The sequence below is a fragment of the Oncorhynchus kisutch genome, linkage group LG2 (assembly GCF_002021735.2).
Source record: "Oncorhynchus kisutch isolate 150728-3 linkage group LG2, Okis_V2, whole genome shotgun sequence".
NCBI lineage: Eukaryota > Metazoa > Chordata > Actinopteri > Salmoniformes > Salmonidae > Oncorhynchus > Oncorhynchus kisutch.
This window is the reverse complement of record NC_034175.2, coordinates 47,403,544-47,429,991: the sequence shown is the minus strand read 5'-3', so window position 1 is coordinate 47,429,991 and position 26,448 is coordinate 47,403,544. Positions and strand designations below refer to the sequence as shown.

The following is a 26,448-nucleotide window of genomic DNA, read 5'->3' as shown; positions in this document are numbered from 1 at the left end:
AGTTGAAAATGTGAAGGACACCCATTTAACTTGTATTCTTTATTTGATACATGGGAATTTAACCCCCAAAAAGGTATTTTATGTGCACTACGTCATCACGCACAGCCTTTTTATCTGCAACAAGTCATTTTGATGGAAACACATCTCTCGTGAGGAAATGCGCATATTGTTTTTATGCAGATTTTTTAAATATACCTAGCTACTACCTCACTTTCCAAACAAGCTGCATGAACAGAATAGTTAACTGAAGAAAGGAAAATATTCAACAAGTCTTGAAGGGCAATGAGTGGACAGTTTTTTTTATATATACAGTATATAGAAAATTATTTTAAATCCACTTCCTGGTTACCTGGGAGATGAGTAACTGACAGGAGGCCAGCTCCTTCTCATTGGCCTGCATCTTGCGGGAGGTGTCGACAAGGGAGCTCTCCAGCTGTTTGCTGCGGTTCACCAGAGACTTGACCTCCGACTTCATCTTGCTGATGTAAAGACGGGCCATGGTGAACTCCTCCTCGATGACCTCATTCACCTCCATCATCTGAGGAGCAGAGAGAGATCAGGAGTGAGTGAGATAGTGTATGAAATATGTGCTTGTATGGAAAACTGTTTGTAACAGGTAGTGTGTCTCAATGACAGAGTGTGTACAGGTATATGTGTGTATGAGTGTAAGTGTGTAATATGTTTGTATAATGTGTGTCCTTACAGCCTTGAGGTCACTGGTGCCGATGATGCCTCCTATCTCACTGAGGTCTCGGAGCAATAGACTGAGGATCTCTGCTGCTCTCTTCTTATGGTGACTGCTGAGCTCCTGTAGACTGGACAGCTCCCTCTGCACCCCTTCCAGAGTGGTCTGAAACGCACACACATTTTACCATCACAGTCCAGTCATAATCTATATTCTAGAATATGTTTTGAACGGGGCAGAGGAATGCTAGAGAAATTGTCTGAGTTTCATTCCAGGAATGTTCCCTTCCCTCTGCCTTTGTTCACTCTCCTTCACGGATCTGAGACAACTGGGTAGGTGAAAGCAATAGTTCCTGAGATGTACATATCCTGTCCTTTGAGATCTGTAGCAACGCGGATTCCCCGCTCACCTGAGGATCTGTCTTTTCCTATTTCCTGTGTTTGAGGGTGAAAAATCACTTCCATCTCGCTGGATTGATTGCTTTCATTTCACTCTTGCCACTCTTTCATACTTTTTCTTGTGCCTGTCGTTTCTCCCCACATTCTAAGAAAATGCTGACAATAAACGTCATACCTGATCTTCATTCATTTTCTGTCCATGCCAGTAAAATGTTGTATGTGCAATAAGTCAGTCAATATCTGATGGATTTGTTTTTTAAATGCCATGCCACGGATACAAAGTTTCCCCCCTCCCCCCTCTGGAAACCTCTTTCTCAAAGCTAAGGATCCGGATCACATGTTATTTTAATCACACATTCGTTTTTCTAACATAGCTGCTGTTCACACTCCCCCTTCGCTTCATGTTTCGCTCATTACACAGCCTCTTCTGTACCATGGGGATGTAACCTATGTCTCTGCCTCATACTTCTGAACAGCTGAAATAAAAACCCTGCTGGGATTTGAACGAACATTCCAAAACATATATATTATGAAGGCTGCAATCTTCTATGTCTGTCGTAACGGAGATTGCAGTTGCACAAGCTGGATGCAGTCCCTACTAGTTGGAGCAAAAACAATCCGTGTTTTGTGTGATGATGTAGGGTGGTCTTTACAGTTGCTGCCGTAGCGTAGTTCCTGAAAAAGATAACACTACCTGACTGCCAGTCTGCTTCTTGCGCAGCTTAGCCAATGTTTGCAATGATGATGAAAAAATAACATTCAATCGTTAATTAGACTGTGTGTCTGTGTTTTGAGACACCCCCCCCATACCACCAAAATAATATGAAATCACACTTATGCTTACTGAACCATGGAAGTTACAACTGTTTTGTGTACAACATGAAGTTTGTAGGAAATCACACTTATGCTTACTGAACCATGGAAGTTACAACTGTTTTGTGTACAACATGAAGTTTGTAGGAAATCACACTTATGCTTACTGAACCATGGAAGTTACAACTGTTTTGTGTACAACATGAAGTTTGTAGGAAATCACACTTATGCTTACTGAACCATGGAAGTTACAACTGTTTTGTGTACAACATGAAGTTTGTAGGAAATCACACTTATGCTTACTGAACCATGGAAGTTACAACTGTTTTGTGTACAACATGAAGTTTGTAGGAAATCACACTTATGCTTACTGAACCATGGAAGTTACAACTGTTTTGTGTACAACATGAAGTTTGTAGGAAATCACACTTATGCTTACTGAACCATGGAAGTTACAACTGTTTTGTGTACAACATGAAGTTTGTAGGAAATCACACTTATGCTTACTGAACCATGGAAGTTACAACTGCTTTGTGTACAACATGAAGTTTGTAGGAAATCACACTTATGCTTACTGAACCATGGAAGTTACAACTGCTTTGTGTACAACATGAAGTTTGTAGGAAATCACACTTATGCTTACTGAACCATGGAAGTTACAACTGCTTTGTGTACAACATGAAGTTTGTAGGAAATCACGCTTATGCTTAACAGCTTACTGAGGGAATGCAATAGTTGGAACAGATTTGTGCACAACATTAAGTTTGTAGGCTACACCAGTCAGACATAGGCAAGGAAGGGGTAGCGGCAACGGAGCACTCAGCACCACAGCAACTTAGGCAGTGGAGTTGGGCACTCCGCTACGTAAAAAGAAATCCTGTAAATGTGCAGAAATATATGTATTTTTAGCCTGGGGAAATTGGGATACAGAAACTCTGTATCCGTAGCAACTCTGATTGTTTAAAATATTCTAAACGTTTGGAGTATCTTCATCCATTATACAACTGTTGTGTTCATTACAACTGTTCTAAAAATCTTTTAACAATTTTGATGATGATTGCTACTGTAAAGGGTTAGTGTGTTCAGAGGGGAGGGACCTTCCTGGAATTAAACAGCCCTGGAGACCAAGCTTCCTCCCAATATGACTCACGCTCTTCTGGTTGAGTTCCTCACTGAGCTGGTTGTTGGAGCGGTTCTTGTTCTCCACTTCCTGGCTCTTGTGGTCGTAGTTAACAGCCAGCTCCTCCAGGGCCTGCAGCACCTCCTTCACCTCCTCTTTGGCCGCCTCGTTCTCCCTCTGCAGCCTGGACAGGTCCTCCTGCAGCTTCTCATAGTCCTTACGGGCCGAAACCAGCAGCTGGATGGACGGGCAGGTGAGATGAGTAAACACACACACACACACACACACACACCAGGATAGAAGCATCTTACAGTCTCTGGCACAAGACAAGGTATTATAAATCCACATCACAAAATGAAAGCACAAATGCACTTCACAGGAGGTGGACAAGATGACAGAATGGCATTAAAGCAATTGTTTCTCTCAGCAGTTAGATTGTGCCCTGCTCCAGCCTTCAAACCCTTGACTATTTGCCTAGAGCGTAATGGACGTGTTATCATGGCAATGTCTTTCTTATTCAAATCCCTTTCTATAATTGCTACTTTAAAAACCATTAAGGAAAGAATACTTGTATCTGATATGACTCACAGAGTAGGCAGCTGACACTGAGTCCTTACTACTACAGAATTTGCATAGCATGCGATGTGCGTGATGAAAGTAGTATCCAAAACAACAACCCTTTCCATGACTGACCATGTGAATCCAGCTCAAAGCTATGATCCCTTATTGATGTCACTTGTTAAATCCACTTCAATCCGTGTAGATGAAGGGGAGGAGACAGGTTAAGTCAAGTCAGGGGCTAGTCAATATTAGGAAGGGGTTCCTAATGGTTGGAATACTCAGTGTATATCAAATGCAGATCCATATGTCACCACTAGATGGCAATAAACACAAATTCAAGTTATGAGCTCTGTTTATGAGTGTAAAAAACATACTCCTTTGCTCATTGCACTAATTCAAGTTGATGAATAACTTCACTTTTATCAAGTTATTGCATGTCAATCTATGAGACTAAGGAATATAGATGAAGGAGATGTGTTGTATAGGGTTGGATAAGCTCACCTCATCCTGATGAAGGAGATGTGTTGTATAGGGTTGGATAAGCTCACCTCATCCTGATGAAGGAGATGTGTTGTATAGGGTTGGATAAGCTCACCTCATCCTGATGAAGGAGATGTGTTGTATAGGGTTGGATAAGCTTACCTCATCTAGATGAAGGAGATGTGTTGTATAGGGTTGGATAAGCTCACCTCATCCTGATGAAGGAGATGTGTTGTATAGGGTTGGATAAGCCCACCTCATCTAGATGAAGGAGATGTTGGATAAGCTTACCTCATCTAGATGAAGGAGATGTGTTGTATAGGGTTGGATAAGCTCACCTCATCCTGATGAAGGAGTTGTGTTGTATAGGGTTGGATAAGCTCACCTCATCTAGATGAAGGATATGTGTTGTATAGGGTTGGATAAGCCCACCTCATCTAGATGGAGATGTGTTGTATAGGGTTGGATAAGCACACCTCATCTAGATGAAGGAGATGTGCTTCTATCTCAAGGCCATCAGACTGTTAAACAACCACCACTAGCATTGAGTGGTGCTGCCAACATACTGACTCAAAACCAGCTCACTTTAATAATGGGAATTGATGTAAAAAATGTATCACTAGCCACTTTAAACAATGCCACTTAATATAATGTTTACATACCCTACATTTCTCATCTCATATGTATATGTATATACTGTACTCTATATCATCTACTGCATCTTGCCATCTTTATGTAATACATGTATCACTAGCCACTTTAAACTATGCCACTTTCATGGTTACATACCCTACATTACTCATCTCATATGTATATACTGTACTCGATACCATCTACTGCATCTTGCCTATGCCGTTCTGTACCATCACTCATTCATATATCTTTATGTACATATTCTTTATCCCTTTACACTTGTGTGTAAAAGGTATTAGTTGTGGAATTGTTAGGTTCGATTACTCGTTGGTTATTACTGCATTGTCGGAATTAGAAGCACAAGCATTTAGCTATACTCGCATTAACATCTGCTAACCATGTGTATGTGACAAATAAAATTTGATTTGTATAGGGTTGGATAAGCCCACCTCATCCAGATGAAGGACATGTATTGTATAGGGTTGAATAAGCTCACCTCATCCTGATGAAGGAGATGTGTTGTATAGGGTTGGATAAGCCCACCTCATCTAGATGAAGGAGATATATTGTATAGGGTTGGATAAGCTCACCTCATCCTGATGAAGGAGATGTGTTGTATAGGGTTGGATAAGCTCACCTCATCTAGATGAAGAAGATGTGTTGTATAGGGTTGGATAAGCTCACCTCATCCTGATGAAGGAGATGTGTTGTATAGGGTTGGATAAGCTCACCTCATCCTGATGAAGGAGATGTGTTGTATAGGGTTGGATAAGCTTACCTCATCTAGATGAAGGAGATGTGTTGTATAGGGTTGGATAAGCTCATCTCATCTAGATGAAGGAGATGTGTTGTATAGGGTTGGATAAGCTTACCTCATCTAGATGAAGGAGATGTGTTGTATAGGGTTGGATAAGCTCACCTCATCTAGATGAAGGAGATGTGTTGTATAGGGTTGGATAACCTTACCTCATCTAGATGAAGGAGATGTGTTGTATAGGGTTGGATAAGCTCACCTCATCTAGATGAAGGAGATGTGTTGTATAGGGTTGGATAACCTTACCTCATCTAGATGAAGGAGATGTGTTGTATAGGGTTGGATAAGCTCACCTCATCTAGATGAAGGAGATGTGTTGTATAGGGTTGAATAAGCTCACCTCATCTAGATGAAGGAGATGTGTTGTATAGGGTTGGATAAGCTCACCTCATCCAGATGAAGGAGATGTGTTGTATAGGGTTGGATAAGCTTACCTCATCTAGATGAAGGAGATGTGTTGTATAGGGTTGGATAAGCTCACCTCATCCAGATGAAGGAGATGTGTTGTATAGGGTTGGATAAGCTCACCTCATCTAGATGAAGGAGATGTGTTGTATAGGGTTGGATAACCTTACCTCATCTAGATGAAGGAGATGTGTTGTATAGGGTTGGATAAGCTCACCTCATCTAGATGAAGGAGATGTGTTGTATAGGGTTGGATAAGCTCACCTCATCTAGATGAAGGAGATGTGTTGTATAGGGTTGGATAAGCTCACCTCATCCAGATGAAGGAGATGTGTTGTATAGGGTTGGATAAGCTTACCTCATCTAGATGAAGGAGATGTGTTGTATAGGGTTGGATAAGCTCACCTCATCCAGATGAAGGAGATGTGTTGTATAGGGTTGGATAAGCTTACCTCATCTAGATGAAGGAGATGTGTTGTATAGGGTTGGATAAGCTTACCTCATCTAGATGAAGGAGATGTGTTGTATAGGGTTGGATAACCTTACCTCATCTTGATCGATCATCTGCTCTTTGAACTTCTCCGCCAGCTGACTGTGTTGGTTGATCTCATCATCCTGAGATGGGAGGAAAGAAGAAAAATACAATACCAAAATGTTGCATTCAGGTTTGGATTGACCAATGGGGGGAGGGGGGGGGGGTTAGCTAAAGCAGGGCTATGGCTGCTAGTGTGAGACGGATTTGTGTGCACACCAATGTTTATTTTCCCAACAGTTAATTGTCTTGAGATTTATGATCTGAGGATAATCAATCTAATCACCCCTTATTAGGTAAATGTCTGGGTCATTAAACCAGATTTACAATAATTCCACAGAATTATGCATGTATATGATTATATAGCATTTGCATTTGATTAAAGCCATCCTGTGGTTCATAAAATCTACAAACTGTCCCACCTCAATTAACCACAGACACAGCCCATTTTCAGTCATCCATGACCCCTCATCACTCCGTGAGTCATTATGCTGCATTCATGTGCTCTCGGCATTATCGGAAACTGTAAACATTAAGACTGGGAAGCCCCATCTATTCCTCTCTGGCCCCGCCCACCTTGTCATCCAGCTGCTGGTACAAGTCGGTGATGAGCCCCTCGTATCGGGTCTTCTCCTCGTCCAACAGCGGGATAGGGGGTGGGGCGATGGTGTCAATCATGGGCGTGGCCATGGCGTCACCACTGTTGCTCTTCTTCTCCTTACTGCTCAGCTGTTCCTCCACTGGAACAGCCTCACCTGGTTGAGGGAGGGAGGGGGGAGGGAGGGGGGGGGGGGGGCAGTGGTTAGAGTGATGGACCTCAACCAAACAGTTGTGGGTTATGGAGAGGGAAAGCATGGACAGCTTTGACAGATTTTAGCTCACTAAATGTGCCTAAACGTCCTTATCACATTCATAACATGAGACTGAGGGAGAAACAAACAAACTGTACAGAAATCGTCTTAGCTCAGAGGAGAATAATATCTATTATCTTTGTGTAACTATTTTCGTTCCATCCCATAAACAGAACACAGCCCAGCACAAACCCATTTCCACAGGAGACAGGGATATTGGCTGTATCCAGGCTGTATTCAGGCTGCATCACAGCCGGCCGTGATTGGGAGTCCCATAGGGCACCGCACAATTGGCCCAGCGTCGTCCGGGTTTTTGTTCCTCACTGACTTGCCTAGTTAAATAAAGGTTAAATAAAAAATAAATAAATAAAACATGGGACATGAATAATGTGACAGGTGATGAGGCTGATACCCGCTGGCAGAACCCAGGCGAGCGGCTTAGCCCCCGACCGTGCCGACCAGCCAAACATCACCACACCCAGAGATAATCCTCTCACAGCAGAAAGGGGGGAAGATGGATGAATCTGTGTTGGGCAGCTCTCGTGGAGACTTTAAGATAAGGTGGAAAAGGGATGGGGGATGGGGGAGGGGGTAGAGTTCTAAGTGGACAGAGCTCGGGGGAGGGGGACTTCTACTTCAGAGATCCAGAGGCAGACCGCACTCTGCCATCTTCAAGGACTGTCTGGGCATTTGTAGCTGTGGCTAATCTACAATGCAGCGCATGAATGTGTTATCTTATCTCGGAGAGAGAGAGGAATACACTTTCAGTAAAGAAATGATGGGTAGCCGTGGCAACCGTCAGTCCACACCGTCCGTATACCTACCGTATACTGTGGTAGGTGACACAAAGCTAGAATATTGTGACATTAAATCTCTCTAACCACCACAATGGAGAGCCCTGACCATACTGGTCTTCACACGCTGCAGGGATATACAATGTAACCCATTTGGGAGTATCAACAATCTGTTGATGCCTTACAGCTTGCATTATTTTGCAATGCAAATAGGAGATAATGTGTGCTTACTAATATTATTCACAATCTGCACAATCTCATGAATACAAAAGGAGGCATATAGGCACAGCAGGTTGCTGCATGAGTACTGAGTGGAGGACGCAAACATCGCATTCAGAATGCATTTCACGATGAACATACATTTGATGAAAACTGTATCTAAATAAGGCCATTCCTTTGAGAGACAACATCCTCTGTCCAGGTCACTCACTCAGAACATAGCCCAAACTAAGATGTCAAATTGCCTGCTGGGCAAAATCCTAACATCAACAAGATATTTATTCTGACACGGGTTTTATTTAGAAAAAACAAAGCCGGCAAAGGGAGAACTAAGCAGTGAGTAAATGACAGAACTGGAAACAGAATGAGTGAACGGATGAGTGGTTTTGGAAAACATCTTCAGTCCCCAACCCCATTAGAGAAGCCTATTCTACACATACAGTGCATTCTGATAGTATACAGACCCCTTGACTTTTTCCACATTTTGTTACATTACAGCCTTATTCTATAATTGATTAAATGGTTTTTTCCCCTCATCAATCCACACACAATAATACCCCATAATGACAAAGCAAAGCAATAAATAAAATAAAAACAACTTAAATATTACATTTACGTAAGTTTTCAGACCCTTTACTCAGTACTTTGCTGAAGCATCTTTGGCAACGATTACAGCCTTGAGTCTTCTTGGGTAGGGTCATTGTCCTGTTGGAACGTGAACCTACGCTCAGTCTAAGGTCCTAAGCACTCTGGAACAGGTTTTCATCAAGGATATCTCTGTACTTTGCTCCATTCATCTTTCCCTCGATCCTGACTAGTCTCCCAGTCCCTGCCGCTGAAAAACATCCCCACAACATGATGCTGCCACCACCATGCTTCACCGTAGGGATGGTGCCAGGATTCCTCCAGACTTGACGCTTGGCAGTCAGGCCAAAGAGTTCAATCTTGGTTTCATCAGACCAGAGAATCTTGTTTCTCATGGTCTGAATCCTTTAGATGCCTTTTGGAAAACTCAAAGTGGGCTGCCATGTGCCTTTTACTAAGGAGTGGCTTCCATCTGGCCACTCTACCATAAAGACCTGATTGGTGGAGTGCTGCAGAGATAGTTGTCCTTCTGGAAGGTTCTCCCATCTCCACAGAGGAACTCTGGAGCTCAGTCAGAGTAACCATCAGGTTCTTGGTCACCTCCCTGACCAAGGCCCTTCTCCCCCGATTGCTTAGTTTGGCCGGGCACCAGCTCTAGGAAGAGTCTTGGTGGTTCCAAACTTTCATTTAAGAATGATGGAGGCCACTGTGTTCTTGGGGACCTTCAAAGTTACAAAAATGGTTTGCTACCCTTCCCCCAGATCTGTGCCTCAACACAATCCTGTCTCAGAGCTCTACGCACAATTCCTTCGACCTCATGGGTTGGTTTTTACTCTGACATGCACTGTCAACTATGGGACCTTATATAGACAGGGGTGTGCCTTACCAAATCATGTCCAATCAATTGAATTTACCACAGGCGGACTTCATTCAAGTTGAAGAATGATCTGGATGATCAATTGAAACAGGATGCACCTGAGCTCCATTTCGAGTCTCATAGCAAAGGAATACTTACTTACTTATGAATACTTATGTAAATAAGGTATTTCTGTTTTTGTTTTTAATACATTTGCAACCATTTCTAAAAACCTATTTTCACTTTGTCATTATGAGTATTGTGTGTTGATTAATCAGGAAAAAATATATTTGAATACATTTTAGAATAATGCTGGAACATAAGAAAATGTGGAAAAGGGGAAGGGGTCTGAATCATGTCCGAATACACTGTATGTGTTCAGTGAATACAATGAACAAACCTCCTCTGAGTCATCCAGAGTTCTACTTCGTGATTTTCATCAAAGCAATTTCATCAAATAAAAACAGAGTTTCAGTAGTAACAATGATGGTTCAACATCCCCTACAACCCGATGAGCTCTGAATACAAGTGAAGTCCTTAGCTTCCATATTCCAGGAGTAGCTGGGAGATGTCTGCAAACATCTATAGTCTCTCTGATGCTCCTGTAGTAGAGTAACTATGAGCACAGTCAAATAAATGACAGTGGGTTTGTGTAAATGATCATACTGATTTCCATGTACTGGGAGGCCCTTGCATTCGAGATGCGCTTATCAGGATTCTAGTCTGGTTTAACCATAATTGCTACACAGCTTCTCCATTTTCTTTTTGTTCTCTCTTGCTCTCTCTCCTTTCCTATCCTCTCTCTCTCCATTTTTCTCAAGCTACTGTCTGTCTTTGTCACTGTCTCTTTTTTCGCTCTCTCCTCTCTTGTTTTCTCTCTCTCTCTCTCTCTCTCGCTCCTCTCCTCTCCTCTCCTCTACTCACTCCTCTCATTATCTCCCCCCCCTCTCTCTGTCTCCCCCTCTCTTTCACTCCTCTACTCTCTTTCTTTGTTACCTTTCCTCCAGCGTTTGAGCTCGGTCTCAAGCTTCTGGATCACGTATTTCAAGCCTTTAGTCTTCTCTTTCTCCTTCTCATACTTCTTCTTCCACTCCTCAGCTGTCAGCTCTTGGTTCACTGACACTGTGTTCTTAATGGTCTTAGCTCTGCAACATTGAGAGAGAGAGAGAGGGGGGGGGATTTCCATCAGGGGTTGGAATTGATGGATGGAAGAGGGCATATGGTAGTATTTTGCACAAATAGTGTATGTGTACTGAAGGTCAAAGGTCTGACACTGAACTACAACACTCCAATAATCTCTATTGATTTCTTATCACCTTTGCTGTTGGGTGTGGGCTAAACAGCAGCATTGCAACAAGGTCACAGCTGATCTTCCTAGACTCATTAGAGATCTAATCTCTATTTTCACTACATCCCCATGAGGGCACACAAATAAATCCCCCCTTGCAGACTGACTAGAAGAGAAACACGGAACACCCCCCTACAGTGTGTGTAGTATGAGTGCTAACCTCTGTCCAAACATGAGGGTGGACTTGGTCTCAGCCTCATTGTAGACAGAGGGGGAGGCACAGATGATGATGGTGGTCCTACAGTTTCCCCCCAGAGAGTCCTGCAGGATACGGGTCATCTTACTGTCTCTGTAGGGCACGTGGGTTTTCTACAGGACGGGAAGAGGGAAAATCAAGAGGAACTTCACAAATAAGGCAACATCTGTAACCAAATGCTATTTTATAGAATATTTCATGTTCACGTCACAGACAAAAGGACATGTTAGTAAAATGGGACAAGGAAATGATCAATCTGAGAGAGAGAGCGAGAGAGAGCGAGAGAGAGAGAGAGAGAGAGAGAGAGAGAGAGAGAGATAAAGAAAGAACCTCAACACAGTGAAACAGACTTATAACTTACAGTTCCCTCGGCCAGAGCTGATATGACGTTTCCCAGGGCGGAGAGGGACTTATTGATATTCTTGGCCTCGTCCAACACAGATCCCTCTGCCCCAGTTTTACTGACCTGAAGGAGAGGATAATAAATACCCACAGCAGGATGTCACCACAAACAAGTTCTGTGGAGAAGATAGGTCTAATAGGTCTTCAATCAAAATGCTGTGTGAAGAGGTTATTTTAATGATGATTTATTGAAGAGAGTGAGAGAAGGAGAGGGAGGAGAGAGGGAAGGGAAGACCTAGTGAGAGAGGCAGATGGAGGGTAGATAAGCGTAGAAAGAGGGGAAAGCACTGTGACCTTCTCACTGCCAGCCAGATCCACCAAGTAGAGTTTTCCTGACAGCTTCAGTTCTGTCTCTACATTCTCCTGCTTGATGTTGATGAGGAAGATGCTGTGACTGCGAGAACTGTGCTCATTCATGTCTGTATGGACGAACAAAAAGCAGAGCAACATTTGAGTCCGTGCTAGCACAGAAAGCGGGCGGCTTTTTGCTGAATCACTGGAAATCAATGGGTAGGTTTTATTAAACATGCACTTTAGTGATTCCGAAGGAAAAGAGAAGCCCATACTTGTAACAGCCACGTGACGATTGGATTTTCCTTCATCGATTACATCCATAACCTCTTCTGGACTGGACACAAAGCGCTCCGTACAGCCCTTTGTGGAAAAGTGGGAATATGTGTGAAGGTGAGGACCACAAGATTGCTGGGTAATGACCTGCAATATTACTGTGTTAAGAGAAGGAGCAATCATAGTATCAACAATTCAACACCTTCCTGTTTATAGAACTTGAGCTACAGCGATTGGATACCCACCTTAACATAGGGCACCTTGTTTTTGTCCTCATGCACTGCTAGGTTGGTCTTTGACACTTAAAATGAAAAATATATACATCAAAATTATCCACCTCAGTATTTAGAAATCTGAACTTAGTAAAACTAGAAATAAAGTCCTTACTTACCATCCAATAAGTCTCTGATCTTGTCTAAGTAGATTTCAAAATAGGAGACCTATAAACACAAAACATATCACACGCAGCAGAAACACACTGACAGAATTGATCCTGTGCCAGTCTTGCCCTCCGTGAAAGATTCACTGTTCTAACAGATGAACACTTGGGTTCCTAGACTTTTGTGTTGTAACATTTCCATTTGAGTTGCTAGAGGCAAGGCCGCGAGGACACACAGCCACAGAGTCACGGGCTGAAGGTGTCACTGCAGTGACCATATGGTACGTGTAGGCCACCCCAGCAGAACTGGCACCTCTGTGGGTCCTGTCACTAACACTAACACAGCAACGAGCACTGGACTAATCCTCAGTCACCGCAACAACGGTTCCATTCACTTGTTATGGACCTGGTGGTTTGGTAACAGTATAATACAAATGCCATTCAAACATGTCTTTTTTTTAATATTCAAATATTATATTTTCAAAAGCTATTGCATACATCTTACACTCAGCTTACACTTTCGACAAATCCTGCTATATGAACACAGACGATTTCCTTTGAAGGCAAGCTAAGCTACGACGCATGGACACAGACTCACTGAGCAACTAGCCCAGGGTTCAGAGGGGCCATTCCATGATGTGTCTGTTACCTTGATGTGGAACTCCAGGTTCTCGTCCATGGAGTAGATGTGGTCAAAGATGTCCCTGGCGATACGGGGGATGATACCCATCAGCTGGGAGTCATGGAGCTTGCCCTGAGATGGAGAACACAACATCTTTCACAAACAACATCCAACATTTCCAAAACATGACAATATATTTTTTTAAACTGCTTGTGCAAAAAAATACGCTGCTCACAAAATGTATGTGAAGAAAATGACCCAAGGAGGAAAAGTGACAGTATTTATAAAATTCAAAAACAAATATTCAGTCTCTCTGTCAGGTTACTACTAGTAGCGCAGTAGAGGCTGCTGAGGGGAGGACGGCTCATAATAATGTCTGGAACAGAGTAAATTAAATGGCATCAAACACATGGAAACCATGTGTTTGATGGATTTGATACCATTCCACTCATTCCGCTCCAGCCATTACCACAAGCCCGTCCTCCCCAATTAAGGTGCCACCAACCTCCTGTGAAGTAGCGACAGAGGTTTATCACAGGCTGCTATCAAGCTCTTACAGAGGACAAATCATTCAGCCTTAACCCTCATAGGGTGTTTTCAGATACAGTGCATTCTGAAAGCATTCAAACCCCTTTACTTTTCCACATTTTGTTACGTTACAGCCTTATTCTAAAATGGATTGTTTTCGTCATCAATTTACACACAATACCAGACAATGCCAAAATGAAAACAGATTTTTAGAAATGTATTTACATAAGTATTCAGACCCTTTGCTATGAGACTTGAAATTGAGCTCAGGTGCATCCTGTTTCCATTTATCATCCTTGAGATGTTTCTACAACTTGATTGGAGCCCACCTGTGGTAAATTCAATTGATTGGACATGATTTCAAAAAGCACACACCTGTCTATATAAGGTCTCATAGTTGACAGTGCATGTCAGAGCAAAAACCAAGCCAGGATTACGTCGAGGCACAGATCCAGGGTAGGGTACCAAAACAATTCTGAAGTATTGAAGGTCCCCAAGAACACAGTGGGCTCAATCATTCTTAAATGGAAGAAGTTTGGAACCAGACATAGAGCTATAACTGGCCACCCGGCCAAACTGAGCAATTGGGGGAGAAGGGCCTTTGGTCAGGGAGGTGACCAAGAACCCGATGGTCACTCTGACAGAGCTCCAGAGTTCCTCTGTGGAGATGGGAGAACCTTCCAGAAGGACAACCATCTCTGCAGCACTCCACCAATAAAGCCTTTATGGTCGAATGACCAGACGGAAGCCACTCCTCAGTAAAAGGCACATGGCAGCCCACTTTGAGTTTTCCAAAAGGCACCTAAAGACTCTCAGACTACGAGAAACAAGATTCTCTGGCCTGATGAAACCAAGATTGAACTTTTTGGCCTGAATGCCAAGCGTCACGTCTGGAGGAAACCTGGCACCATCCCTACGGCGAAGCATGATACTGGCAGCATGATGCTGTGGGGATGTTTTTCAGCGGCAGGGACTGGGAGACTAGTCAGGATCTAGGGAAAGATGAACGGAGCAAAGTACAGAGAGATCCTTGATGAAAACCTGCTACAGAGAGCTCAGGACCTCAGATTGGGGCGAAGGTTCACCTTCCAACAGGACAACGACCCTAAGCACACAGCCAAGACAATGCAGGAGCAGCTTCGGAACAAGTCTCTGAATGTCATTGAGTGGCCCAGCCAGAGCCCGAACTTGAACCCAATCGAACATCTCTGGAGAGACCTGAAAATAGCTGTGCAGCAACTCTCCCCATCAAACCTGACAGAGCTTGAGAGGATCTGCAGAGAAGAATTGGAGAAACTCCCCAAATACAAGTGTGCAAGCCTGTAGCGTCATACCAAAGAAGACTCAAGACTGTAATCACTGCCAAAGGTGCTTCAACAAAGTACTGCGTAAAGGGTCTGAATACTTATGTAAATGTGATATTTCTGTTTAAAATTATTATAAATTAGCAAGAACAACAAAAAATACTTTCTTTTTTTTATGGGGTATTGCCTGTAGATTTATGAGGGGAAAAACAATTTAATACATTAGAGAATAAGGCTGTAATGTAAAAATATGTGGAAAAAGTCAAGGGGTCTGAATACTTTCTGAATGCACTGTATATTCCTCTTTAAAATAACCGATCTCGGTCCTCTTTAAAGGGAACTCTAGGGTAAAAAAAAAGCTAAAGAACTCGGTTTGTATTCACACAGCCCTTGCCTTTGAATGAGGACTCAACTCTTTTGCCAGTTCACTTCACCTATTCTGTGGTCCGAGTCTTCTTTGCATTCACATTGCTATGTTTAGAAAATTCAATCAATGCATTCTGGGTTTTTACAAAGTGCAGGACAACCCATTCCATCATAACATCTTATCACCTATTTATAAAGTACCTTACAGTTTGGGAGCTAATAGATTGCATTTAGTTAAAAGATTAAACATAATAATTGCCACCAGAAGACACTGTTAACATGTAAATATTATTGGTAACAGAATAAGTAGTAGAAGAATAACTACAGACTAAATAATGCTATAATACATCCAATCTAGGCTACTGTTCCTTTAAGAGCTAGAATTGATTTTGTACCCTATGCTGTGATTATCACCAAATATATTGTTTTCTTCTCCCACTATTCAAATCCCACAAGAGAATAAACGGCTCTTTATATACAACATATTGCAAAAAAATGATCTGACCTAAAAACTCAACACATATTTTGGCATCCTTGAAAATCGATAATTAATTTTCAGAAACAGCACACATTTTTTTCTGCGAACCTGCACATCATCATCTTCTCTCTTTTGTGGCACCAATGTGAGGGTTCACGGCAGAGGAAACGGTGTTGCAGTGTTCTAGTGTGTGGTGAGGGATTTATGACAAGTGAGCCTGGGGAGCTTTGTGTTCACATTAACCTAAAAAAAGGGAACTGGACAGAGGAATTCAAGCAAGACGAACTCAGGCCACCTCAAAAGATGAGTTAAAAACAATTGTCTAAAAGGGACCGAGTGTGAAAACACCCTTAGTCTACATAAGGCCTATGTCCACATATTAAAATGAAATATACATGATACCTCAAGGGGGTTTCATTACAGACTCCTCGGACAGCCTGTATCCCTTCAAAAGTGTAGTCCTCTCATCTCCATCCCAATCCCCATTTAATTCAGTCTGACCCTTCCTTAAACAGCCAAATTGCAATTTAAAAATGTTATTGTCTCTGCAATAATTTACTCTGCAATGGACTATTACCGTTTGCCCTTCGCCTCAGGGCTGCTACGTCCTTCAAACTGTAATTTGATTCTAGGTATGGGGAGATGTATAATAGCGTTTTAGATGAAACACATAACAGGGATAGTTGTACATTCTGGTCAGGCTGGCAGAGCTTGCATGGAAGCTAATCATACTGCTACCATCTCTTTCCCCACCCTTCCATCACCTGCTAAGGAAACCTGTGGATGGTATAAATGTTTCTCCATTTCAAGCTTGCTGAAGAATCTCTGGGCTGTTACCAGGGGAACGGCTGCAGCTGAGTAGGAGGCTATACTGTATGTGTAAATCGCATGGCGGCACATCGTGTGAACTGTGGCAGAGAAGCACCTCGCTGCTATTTTGGCGCGCCGTCTGGCATAGACAGTCGGGCTAAATAAAGGTATGCCAGGAAGGAAGACGCAGCAGGAGGGAGGGACTGTTGGTGAATGTTCCCATCTGAGGAGAATTAGGAATTACATTTCTCACAAGCTTGAACAAGATTTTTTACTGAAAATATTCATATTTGTGTGTGTGTGTGTTTGAATGCTGCCTGACTGGCACCTCCCTTTAATGAAACAAACGTGTTTGACAGATACAGCTTCAAATGTGTTTGTCAGTGAAATCTCAAGTGTCATGCTGCCTCAGTAGAAACCACTGCACAATTCCGATCCGCCTGTAAAAATCATGTTTGTGCGACTCTCTCCCATGTTAGGATTATGACTGAGGGAAACGGCTTAAACTCCAGTCAATCCCTGCTCAGTCAATGGGTCACTAGACCCTCTACAGATGATGCAGGCAGTGAGGCCAAAGGTTCACCCTGCTTCTAGACTGCACCTCTGTCTCCTCTTTATACAGTTTCATGTTCCATGGGCCTCTCCGTCGTGCTGTCTTGTAAAGCTCCTTAAAACTAGCTGCTAATGGCCATACTTGCACTGTGGCTTCACATGTCCTGTGATTACGTATATCATTATTCAATACTGCTATCCTTAATCTAATCTCTGACCGAATCTCTTTGGCTCTCATTCAAATCCCAATGAGGACTCAAAATGTCCTCCAGACTTACCTCCATGGTGTGAGTCTTGCCTGATGAGGTCTGGCCATAGGCAAAGATGGTTCCATTGTACCCACCCAACACATCTGCAAAACAAAACACAGTGGGGTTAACTCTTTCAAAATAGGTCTGAAACTGAGTTCACATGACGACGGTGAGGATGTGAGATTATATTGCACAGCGTTTACCTTTGACGATCTGCTTGGCACAGGCATCATAGACCTGCTCCTGGGCTGTGTTGGGTGGCAGGACTCGGTCAAACACATAAGGCTTGCCCTGCATGGAAAAAGGAGGAAGGAAACTGTCAAGAGAGTCCCCATCTCATTCCACCTTTCATTTTCCCCTGAGAAATCAGTGTCAAGCTAAAGCCTTGAGTTATTTTCATATCAACAAAACTGAATGGAAGTTGAACACTTTTCATCACAGGCATTTCTCACTGTTTCTTAAAGTCTTTTGACTGCTAGCTGGGTCTGACAATCTGACAAGGTGATCAAATCGGGTCTGCATTACATCAAGCAAGGTGCTTTGAATCTGGTGACCTTGTTCTCTCCAGATCTGTTTCAGAGTCAGTCAGTCTAGCAGGTGTCACACTAAACCAGTCACCTCCTGCTCTGAGGTAGAGCCGTGGCAACGCTAGCCTGACATCGAATCAGTTCTCCTGTCACAAGAATACAGGACAGGTCACCTGTCTCAACCTTACACTATGGGCCTGGACGTTATTATGTTACTTTGGAGACAGAGACAACTGAACATTTTTCTGTTAATCAAATACTTTTATAATAATAATAGAAAACCCTTTTAAAGCGACTTACAGTCATGGCGCATACATTTGACATGGATCAATGTTGTGGATCAGTGTTGTAGTTACAGATGGTTTGCGACCATAAATAAACAAGATCATACAACGACGCACTTGAACCTCTAGTACAGCTATTGCCCAACATCAGAGAGTAATGTGAAGTTGAGGGCTAGCACGAAATATTTAGGTTCTGTGCAATGTTTCCCCTAATACTAATTTGCCACCACTCGAAAACATGCAAAAAATAAGAAATTAGGAGGGTAAAACATTTAGAGTGTACATTTAAATGACTGTAACAAGATATAAAGTATGTAGAAAAGATAATGGAGCTACATATATATTTTAAATGAGGTCATCTTGTTTTCCTAACACACTATTTTCCTATCACACTGACTGACTGAATTAATGGTGAAAAGACAACAAGAAATCAATCAATATGAAACTAACATGGGGCAATGTGACAATGATAGCCTGGTCCACCCCACACATGACATCATCTGCCACTACCACCTGTGTATCTGTGTGTGGTCCAGTTTGATTCAAGCCCAACCCAAGGAGGCTATTAAGCGGCTTGTTTTATGTTTGGCTCTCTTTGTTCTGGACCGGCTTTCTGACAGAGGAGCGATTATTTTTTTTCCAGGCCTTTATAGCGCAGGCACGGGGTCAACCCGAACAGCGGTAAGCTCCAACAATGACCCAGTTGCCATGGAAACTGCATCCCACAGGGAGAGGCCTGCAATGATTGGATGTCGGCCGGCTCCAGGTGTCACTCAGCGGATGGAGGAGGAGGATGGAAACATGATTGCTGTTGAGTGCTGTAGACTTCTCTCTCTCTCTCTCTCTCGCTGACAGGAAGGCGGTCGGCTATGTCGTAATCTCTTGCTCAGCAAGATCCTTTGAGCAATCGTAGGGCACTGCTTGGGTGTTTTATGAAGGTTATCAACCACCAAACATTTAAAAGAGATAAGGTAGCCACTGTCAACAATTTCAATGTCTTTTTACGAGAACGTTTCAAATCAAATCAAATGGTATTTGTCACATGTGGCAAATACAACAAATACAAATACAACCTTACCATGAAATGCTTACTTAGAAGCCCTTAACCAACAATGCAGTTCAAGAAATAGAGTTAAGAAAGTACTTACTAAATACATAAAAAAATATAAATAAAAAGTAACACAATAAAATAACAATAACGAGGCTATATACAGGGGGTACCGAGTCAATGTGCGGGGGTACAGGTTAGTCGATATGAAATGTCAATATGGAATGAAATTGTATCATAACGTCTCCCATAAATTCACCTCACAGCTCAATACACTCCGTGCGTTCTGAATGACTTATGAGCAATACCTTTAGCCAAGCTTGAAAGTCAAATTGAAAACCCATAGCAGTATTGCAGCAGTCTGCAAGATTTACAAACGTATGTGACCACACATACACTATTCCACAAGCTCAATAAATGATGTGTGGACACACACACACGCACGCACGTGCAGGCAGGTACACAGACACACACACACGCACGCACGTGCAGGCAGGTACACAGACACACACACACGCACGCACGTGCAGGCAGGTACACAGACACACACACACGCACGCACGCACGTGCAGGCAGGTACACAGACACACACGCACGCACGTGCAGGCAGGTACACACACACATGCACGTGCAGGCAGGTACACAGACACACACACACACACGCACGTACAGGCAGGTACACAGACACATACACACGCGCACGTGCAGGCAGGTACACAGACACACACACACGCACGTGCAGGCAGGTACACAGACACACACACACACACACGTGCAGGCAGGTACATAGACACACACACATGTTCTAAATGCCATGTTAGACCTCTCAATAATTGATGTACTGTCCCAAAGGAAGGCCAAGGCCTTTGCTCTTCTGGACTGCATGATGTCTCAGGCATTATTAAAGGAACATGCTCTCACTGTGTGCACATCATTATGCTGGAGGACCGCCTGACGAGGGTCTTTAGCAGGGTATACTGGTACCTAACTTCTTTTGAGAGAGAGAGAGAGAGAGAGAGAGAGAGAGAGAGAGAGAGCAGGTGTAGGAAAGAGATACACTTGTATGTGTGACCATGCATACACTCTCTTTGTAAAGGGTGTGTTGGTCTGTGTGCTTGTAATTGGCGACGATGATTCTAGCCTGTGACCTCCAGCTCCCTTTTCAATCATCTCTAATGACATCCGGCATACATCGTCATGGAGACAAAATGACCCAAGAGACCCAGCTGCATCTCATTGCTCCAGCCACGGCCCTGTATCTCGACCAAACAAAGACACAGCTATATTTCACCTCTATAAATACACACAGAACCAGCAATAGAACTGAAACAAGGCTGGGCTTGTTTGCTTAATACCGTAAACACGCTATTCCCTTAATAAATACACTACACATTGTAATCTAATACATCATTGTTGTGCACATTAATAAATAAGTGATGTACTGTATATGTTTGTCTAAAACAGGTTGAGGCTATAGTAGTAAGTTGTGTCAATTTAAACCAGTGCTGCTGGAGAGAGCAGCCAGTAGCATGTGCTGTGCATTGTCCATGAAAGACGACTTCTAACCCCAAGCCATAAGATTGCTAAATAGCCATGATATGACTGCTAAATTGTAAATTAAATGGTTATCCGGACTTTCTGCACTGATTTCGATGCACACGCATAAGACTATACATGTATATACACACTCACTCACACACACACACTACTCTCCCACAAAACCCACACACATACACTACATACGTGCACACACACTCACATAACACACACAAGCATACCGCCACAAAACAAACACAGATAAACACACACTTTTACACTCATAAACTGCTGGTACTCTGTTCTGAATTTACTCTTGTTATTATTCATCTTCCTGATGCCTAGTCACTTTACCCTGCCTTCATGTACAAACTGTATCTACCTCAGTTACCTTGTACCTTTGCACATTGATCTGGCACTGGTACTGCATGTATATAGCTCCATTCTTGTGTATTTTACTCCTTGTGTTACACATTTTATTTTTATTATAATTAAAAGAAAATCTACATCATTGGGAAGGGCTCGTTGTATTGATTTGTATAAATAAGCATGGTGTCAAACACCATTACTACTCGTATAAAATCAAATTTGGGTAAGGTGAAAATGCATAAAATGGCGGCCCCCATGTACTTACAACAAATGTCTCGTTTGCTCAGTATGCCATATTGTACATAACTTTCTGTTAATGTTTTTTTTGTATCGTAATTAGCACAGTATACATGATCCAAATTCAAGCTCCAACAGCGGGAATTTAAAAAAAAAGACTAAAAAGTAGATTGTGCTGATTTGCTGGTATATTGAACCATGTCACGCACCATAGTTTAAGAACTCTGTTGGTAGTGCTAAAAACAATGATGTCATATTGGAATTCCTCCATCTTTATGCACCTTCACCATTGAATTCTGTAGTGGGGCTTTGTCTAAATCGGTGACATGAATGTCTCAACCAAAGCCAGTCCTGCCCCACCCCCATATGTTCATGTGTTCACCCACACCCCACACAAAAGAAACAGAGATTGAGAGGTTAACCTTATTGCAGCACATCACAGATCTTATCTGGGCAACATGTTGATAAAGATCACTGTATGTGGACATTGACAACCAACCATGCACAGGATCAAACTAAATCAAAGGGACACAGTCATAAATTGTGTTTTGCTGTGATTTTTCCAATTACAGATTTCACAGGCAATTTAATCCTCGCTTTAATGGAGAGTCACAAAAAAATATATTACACACAGCAGAGCCCTCCCCAGCCTCAAATGAGGATTTGGAGATTTCTCCCTAAATGTACACTGAGTGTACAAAACATGACATAGACTGACCAGGGTGAATCCATGTGTAAGTTATGATCCCTAATTGATGTCACATGTTAAATCCACTTCAATAAGTGTAGATAAAGGGGAGAAGACAGGTTAAAGAAGGATTTTTAAGCCTTGAGACAATTGAGACGGATTGTGTACGTGTGCCATTCAGAGGGTGAATGGGAAATACAAAAGATTGAAGTGCCTTTAAAAAGGGTCTGGTAGAAGGTGCCAGGCGCCCCGGTTAATTTCGCAACCAGTACATGGCTGTTTGAAGCTTTGCAATTATGTGCATGAAATCATCAGCTTCTCTCTGTTAAGCAATTAGACTACTGTAGGTTACAAAATGGAAAGGATGCTGCAAATCAATACATCTAAATGTCAGGGCAAGAATAAGAGGAATACATGGTGCATTGCTTTATTTTGCATGATATGTAGATCTACTCTAGGCTTCTAGTAAATATGTAATATATTTCTATCTGATTTAGTGTAACAGATGGAAAGAACAAGAGTAGGCCTGAATGTGTGTGTTTGTTACCGAACACGTTCCCCTTCCCCCCTTTACAAACGATCCATGCATTAATGTTTCTCTGTCTGGTTTGGCTTTATGCAACAATACCCCCACACCTTCCCCTGGGCTAAGGCAAACACTAATGTCGGACGTGTCGGCACAAAGGGAACCTGCCTTGCTTTGCATAGGTTCCAAACAGATTCATTATTTAACAGTCCATAATGAAGGGAGTTCAGTTAAATGCAGTCACAGTGGGCCTATAATATATGTGCATGTGTTAAGCTACTGTGTCCACAGTTTGTAACAACTGTTCATACTGGATCCGATCCTCCAGCGTAACGCTTGTGATGAGTAACCCAATAACTTGGGACAATAGCAGGGAGGGGACATTTAGCTAGATATTCTAACCTATGAAAAAAAGAAATAAAATCCCAGATCGATATTAGCCTTAAGATAAGGGTGTGTAATAGGGTTGGGAATTACCAGGGACCTCACGATACGATGTCATCACGATACTTAGGTGCCGATACAATATGTATTGCGATTCTCACGATTCTATATGTGTTGCGGTCCGATACTGTGATTTCATTGCGATTTGATGTTCTAAACATATTGATCAGTCATGGAAATAAGAGTACTGAAAACAAATGGGCTCCTGATTTAAAAACAAGGCGGAGAACAAGCTATGAAGGAAAAGTATTGGCGTTATGGTGCAGCTACAGCAAACTAGCGCAAAAAGAATATTGCGACATTGTCAAAACGATCCAATATATCGTCAAAAAGAATATCTCGATATAAATATCTTTTTTTTTTCCCAAATCCCAAGTGTCCAATGCAAAACATTTAATTGAGAGCTGAGGTTCAGATGCTGCACTGTTGGGGATCGTAACCCTCTGTGTGTGTGAAACACTCACTGAGAGTGACCATCCCTATCACCTATACTATACTTCCCACTGAGCACCTGTTCTCGCAGAAGCATGCAGTGTGAGCAATGATCCCTGGGCCTCCAAAAACATGATGTACTGTAGGTCTAGTCATCCATTTCTCCAGTCAAATAATAAACATCATGGGTCTTTTACTGATGTCATCTTTCAGCCTAAGATGAGCTAGAGATCAGTGAAGCTGCCCTGGCACTGAACCATGTATATTCCCCCAAGGCTAAGTAAGAGGAGGAGGAGGGGCACAGCTAGGATGATGCTAGCATATGGGAGAGGAGCGGGCTAGTGGCAGAACTGAGGAAATAGGTATGCTGGCTTTGTGTATTTCACAGCACAGCTTAGCCTAGGAGAACTCAGACGACGGCAAACGAGACACACTGACTACCTGCACAAATCCTCCTGAGCACAATACTATCAGTCCAACACAGGCTCTATTCCAACACTAACTGGGAAATTAAACGTGCGCACAAACACACAGCAGACACACACGTCTGATGTCCTAGGTAATGCTTCAATCAGCTTCTTCGCAACCCCCTCCCTTTTTCCATTACCGGTAAAAAAAACGGTCCTTATTTACGCTACTTAAACTCACTCAGCCAGCAGTTCTCTCTTCTGATGGTCATTTCCTCTTTTGCCTTCCCCTCCCTGGGATGACATAGGTTTTCCATTCCAATTACTGTCCGGTCAATGATGATGTCTCTATGGGTTTAGACAGGCCAAACTAAGACAAACTAGGCTGTTCCCCATGTAATGGGCTCCACTCATGCAGACTCTGACTGGCTTCATGCTGGGAGCCTCTAGCTGTAGTAGCAATAGAATCAAACCTTGATTTAGGGTGGCCACTACAAAGGAGGGAGGGTGATACTTCTCGTTCTGATTTCAAATATGAGCCTGTGTTATCATTTTATTCCATGTACTGACAATATAATACTTTTATTTGTTCTTTCAGAGAGGTTGTTTTATGATCTACCTTAAAACGAATAACCTTTTAGATCAACCCATTTGTACATGTAGGTAGGGGTGAAGTGAAAAGCATGCAAAATTTTATTTATTTATTTATTTCACCTTTATTTAACCAGGTAGGCTAGTTGAGAACAAGTTCTCATTTGCAACTGCGACCTGGCCAAGATAAAGCATAGCAGTGTGAGCAGACAACACAGAGTTACACATGGAGTAAACAATTAACAAGTCAATAACACAATAGGAAGAAAAAAAAGGGGAGTCTATATACATTGTGTGCAAAAGGCATGAGGTAGTCGAATAATTACAATTTTGCAGATTAACACTGGAGTGATAAATGATCAGATGGTTATGTACAGGTAGAGATATTGGTGTGCAAAAGAGCAGAAAGATGAAGGGACATTAAGGAATTATGAGACCATAGCTTTCTCATCAGGATGGAAATGTAATGACATTGAAATGACTAAGCATAACATACAACGAACTTTCAATGAAAGTTAATGTTCACCTACAGCGAAGATGGTTATATTCATTTCAATTTAACGTTGATGACGTAATAGGTTGGTAATGCCATTGATGACAGCACACACATTGACAGTCTACAGACTCGCAGACCCTTGGGGGAAAGGTGTGAATTCTACCGTCCATTCGGTGACCATTGAACACCACTAGGCAAACTGAATTAATGATGATGAATTCGAGATAACCATTCACAGCGTACTATTTTACTATCTATTCGTTTGACACCAAGCGTACATCATGGGTAATTATGCCCCTGTAGCTCGATCATGATCCATCCAGACCCAAATTGGAGAGACGCTTCCATTGATAGCAGAGTACAGGAATCATTGATCAAAATGTTGGTCACTCTATTTGGCATTTCCACCATTATTCTTCAAAACAAATGCCCATTAACCGCCTATTTATTAATTCGTATAAAACAATGTCAACTTGCACATCAACATTTATTTTTTCAGACTGAATTTGAGTGAATTTAGGCACCTGTATCATGGCTTTGTTTGTAGACTACACCATGGATATTAGGCGTATATATATATATATATATATATATATATGAAATTATTAAGATTTACTCACCGTTATTACCACCGTGTCTTCGCCTTTGAATTTCGGGATGTATTTATCTCCTCTGTTGGTTTCCGATTCATTCAAAGGCCTGAATCGGCACATCACTTTTACACCGCACTCAGCAGCATCCGCCATGTCCACAGCACTAGGTTATTTCCAACCAGATAACCCAAATAACTTTCTCTAGGCTAACTATCGCGAAGTTTACTGCAATTTTACCGAGATGGAATTAAGCACTTATTTCCTTTGTCATTCGCTGAAATTCAATCTCGATCGACATCCCTGTCAATTCAACGATTGGCGCTAGGCTGAATCCTAGTCTAACGTTACCTGCTTAAAAGGAAAACAATAGATTGATGAATGGTCTGGCTGCTATCGTTTGATAGCGTCGATTTGAATGCGAGTTCCCCTTTTCGTGGTCAAACATTGGTTAAAGACTTCCCGTATTCACCGATGCGTCTTGCATCAGGACCAGCATCGACCAATTTGAAGCTCCTTGCTCTAATGCTGTCAATCCCACTTTGGTCCACCTCAGTGATGGTGAGGATGTTGATGTTGCGGTAGCCTAACACGCTTGCAGCCAGAACGGGACTTCTATGGTATTCTGGGAGGAGTATTCAAATCATATTGATAAAATATATAAAACAAGAGATTGTAAAGATAATTTAACTTTGCATGTGTTGTAAATAAGTGTTACACGGGT

At 42.3% G+C, this 26,448-nt stretch overlaps 1 protein-coding gene across 2 annotated transcripts in view; it reads right to left on the bottom strand.

The window, feature by feature from the left end:
• kif5c (kinesin family member 5C) overlaps positions 1–26,347 on the bottom strand; it is a 35,692-nt gene extending 9,345 nt beyond the window's left edge. The window contains exons 1-16 of one of the 2 annotated variants that reach the window (XM_031796157.1): positions 25,755–26,347; positions 17,753–17,840; positions 17,577–17,650; positions 13,288–13,392; positions 12,651–12,699; positions 12,505–12,560; positions 12,259–12,346; positions 11,987–12,111; positions 11,652–11,756; positions 11,255–11,403; positions 10,743–10,891; positions 7,018–7,196; positions 6,456–6,524; positions 3,047–3,253; positions 704–850; positions 350–538 (exon numbers count right to left, since the gene is read on the bottom strand). In XM_031796157.1, coding sequence (XP_031652017.1) covers positions 350–538; positions 704–850; positions 3,047–3,253; positions 6,456–6,524; positions 7,018–7,196; positions 10,743–10,891; positions 11,255–11,403; positions 11,652–11,756; positions 11,987–12,111; positions 12,259–12,346; positions 12,505–12,560; positions 12,651–12,699; positions 13,288–13,392; positions 17,577–17,650; positions 17,753–17,840; positions 25,755–25,880 — 1,905 coding nt within the window. In that variant the 5' untranslated portion in view covers positions 25,881–26,347. The remainder of the gene's footprint in view (positions 1–349; positions 539–703; positions 851–3,046; positions 3,254–6,455; positions 6,525–7,017; positions 7,197–10,742; positions 10,892–11,254; positions 11,404–11,651; positions 11,757–11,986; positions 12,112–12,258; positions 12,347–12,504; positions 12,561–12,650; positions 12,700–13,287; positions 13,393–17,576; positions 17,651–17,752; positions 17,841–25,754) is intronic. The other variant, XM_020499231.2, reaches the window with a different exon arrangement.
• Between the last annotated feature and the right edge of the window lie 101 nt (positions 26,348–26,448).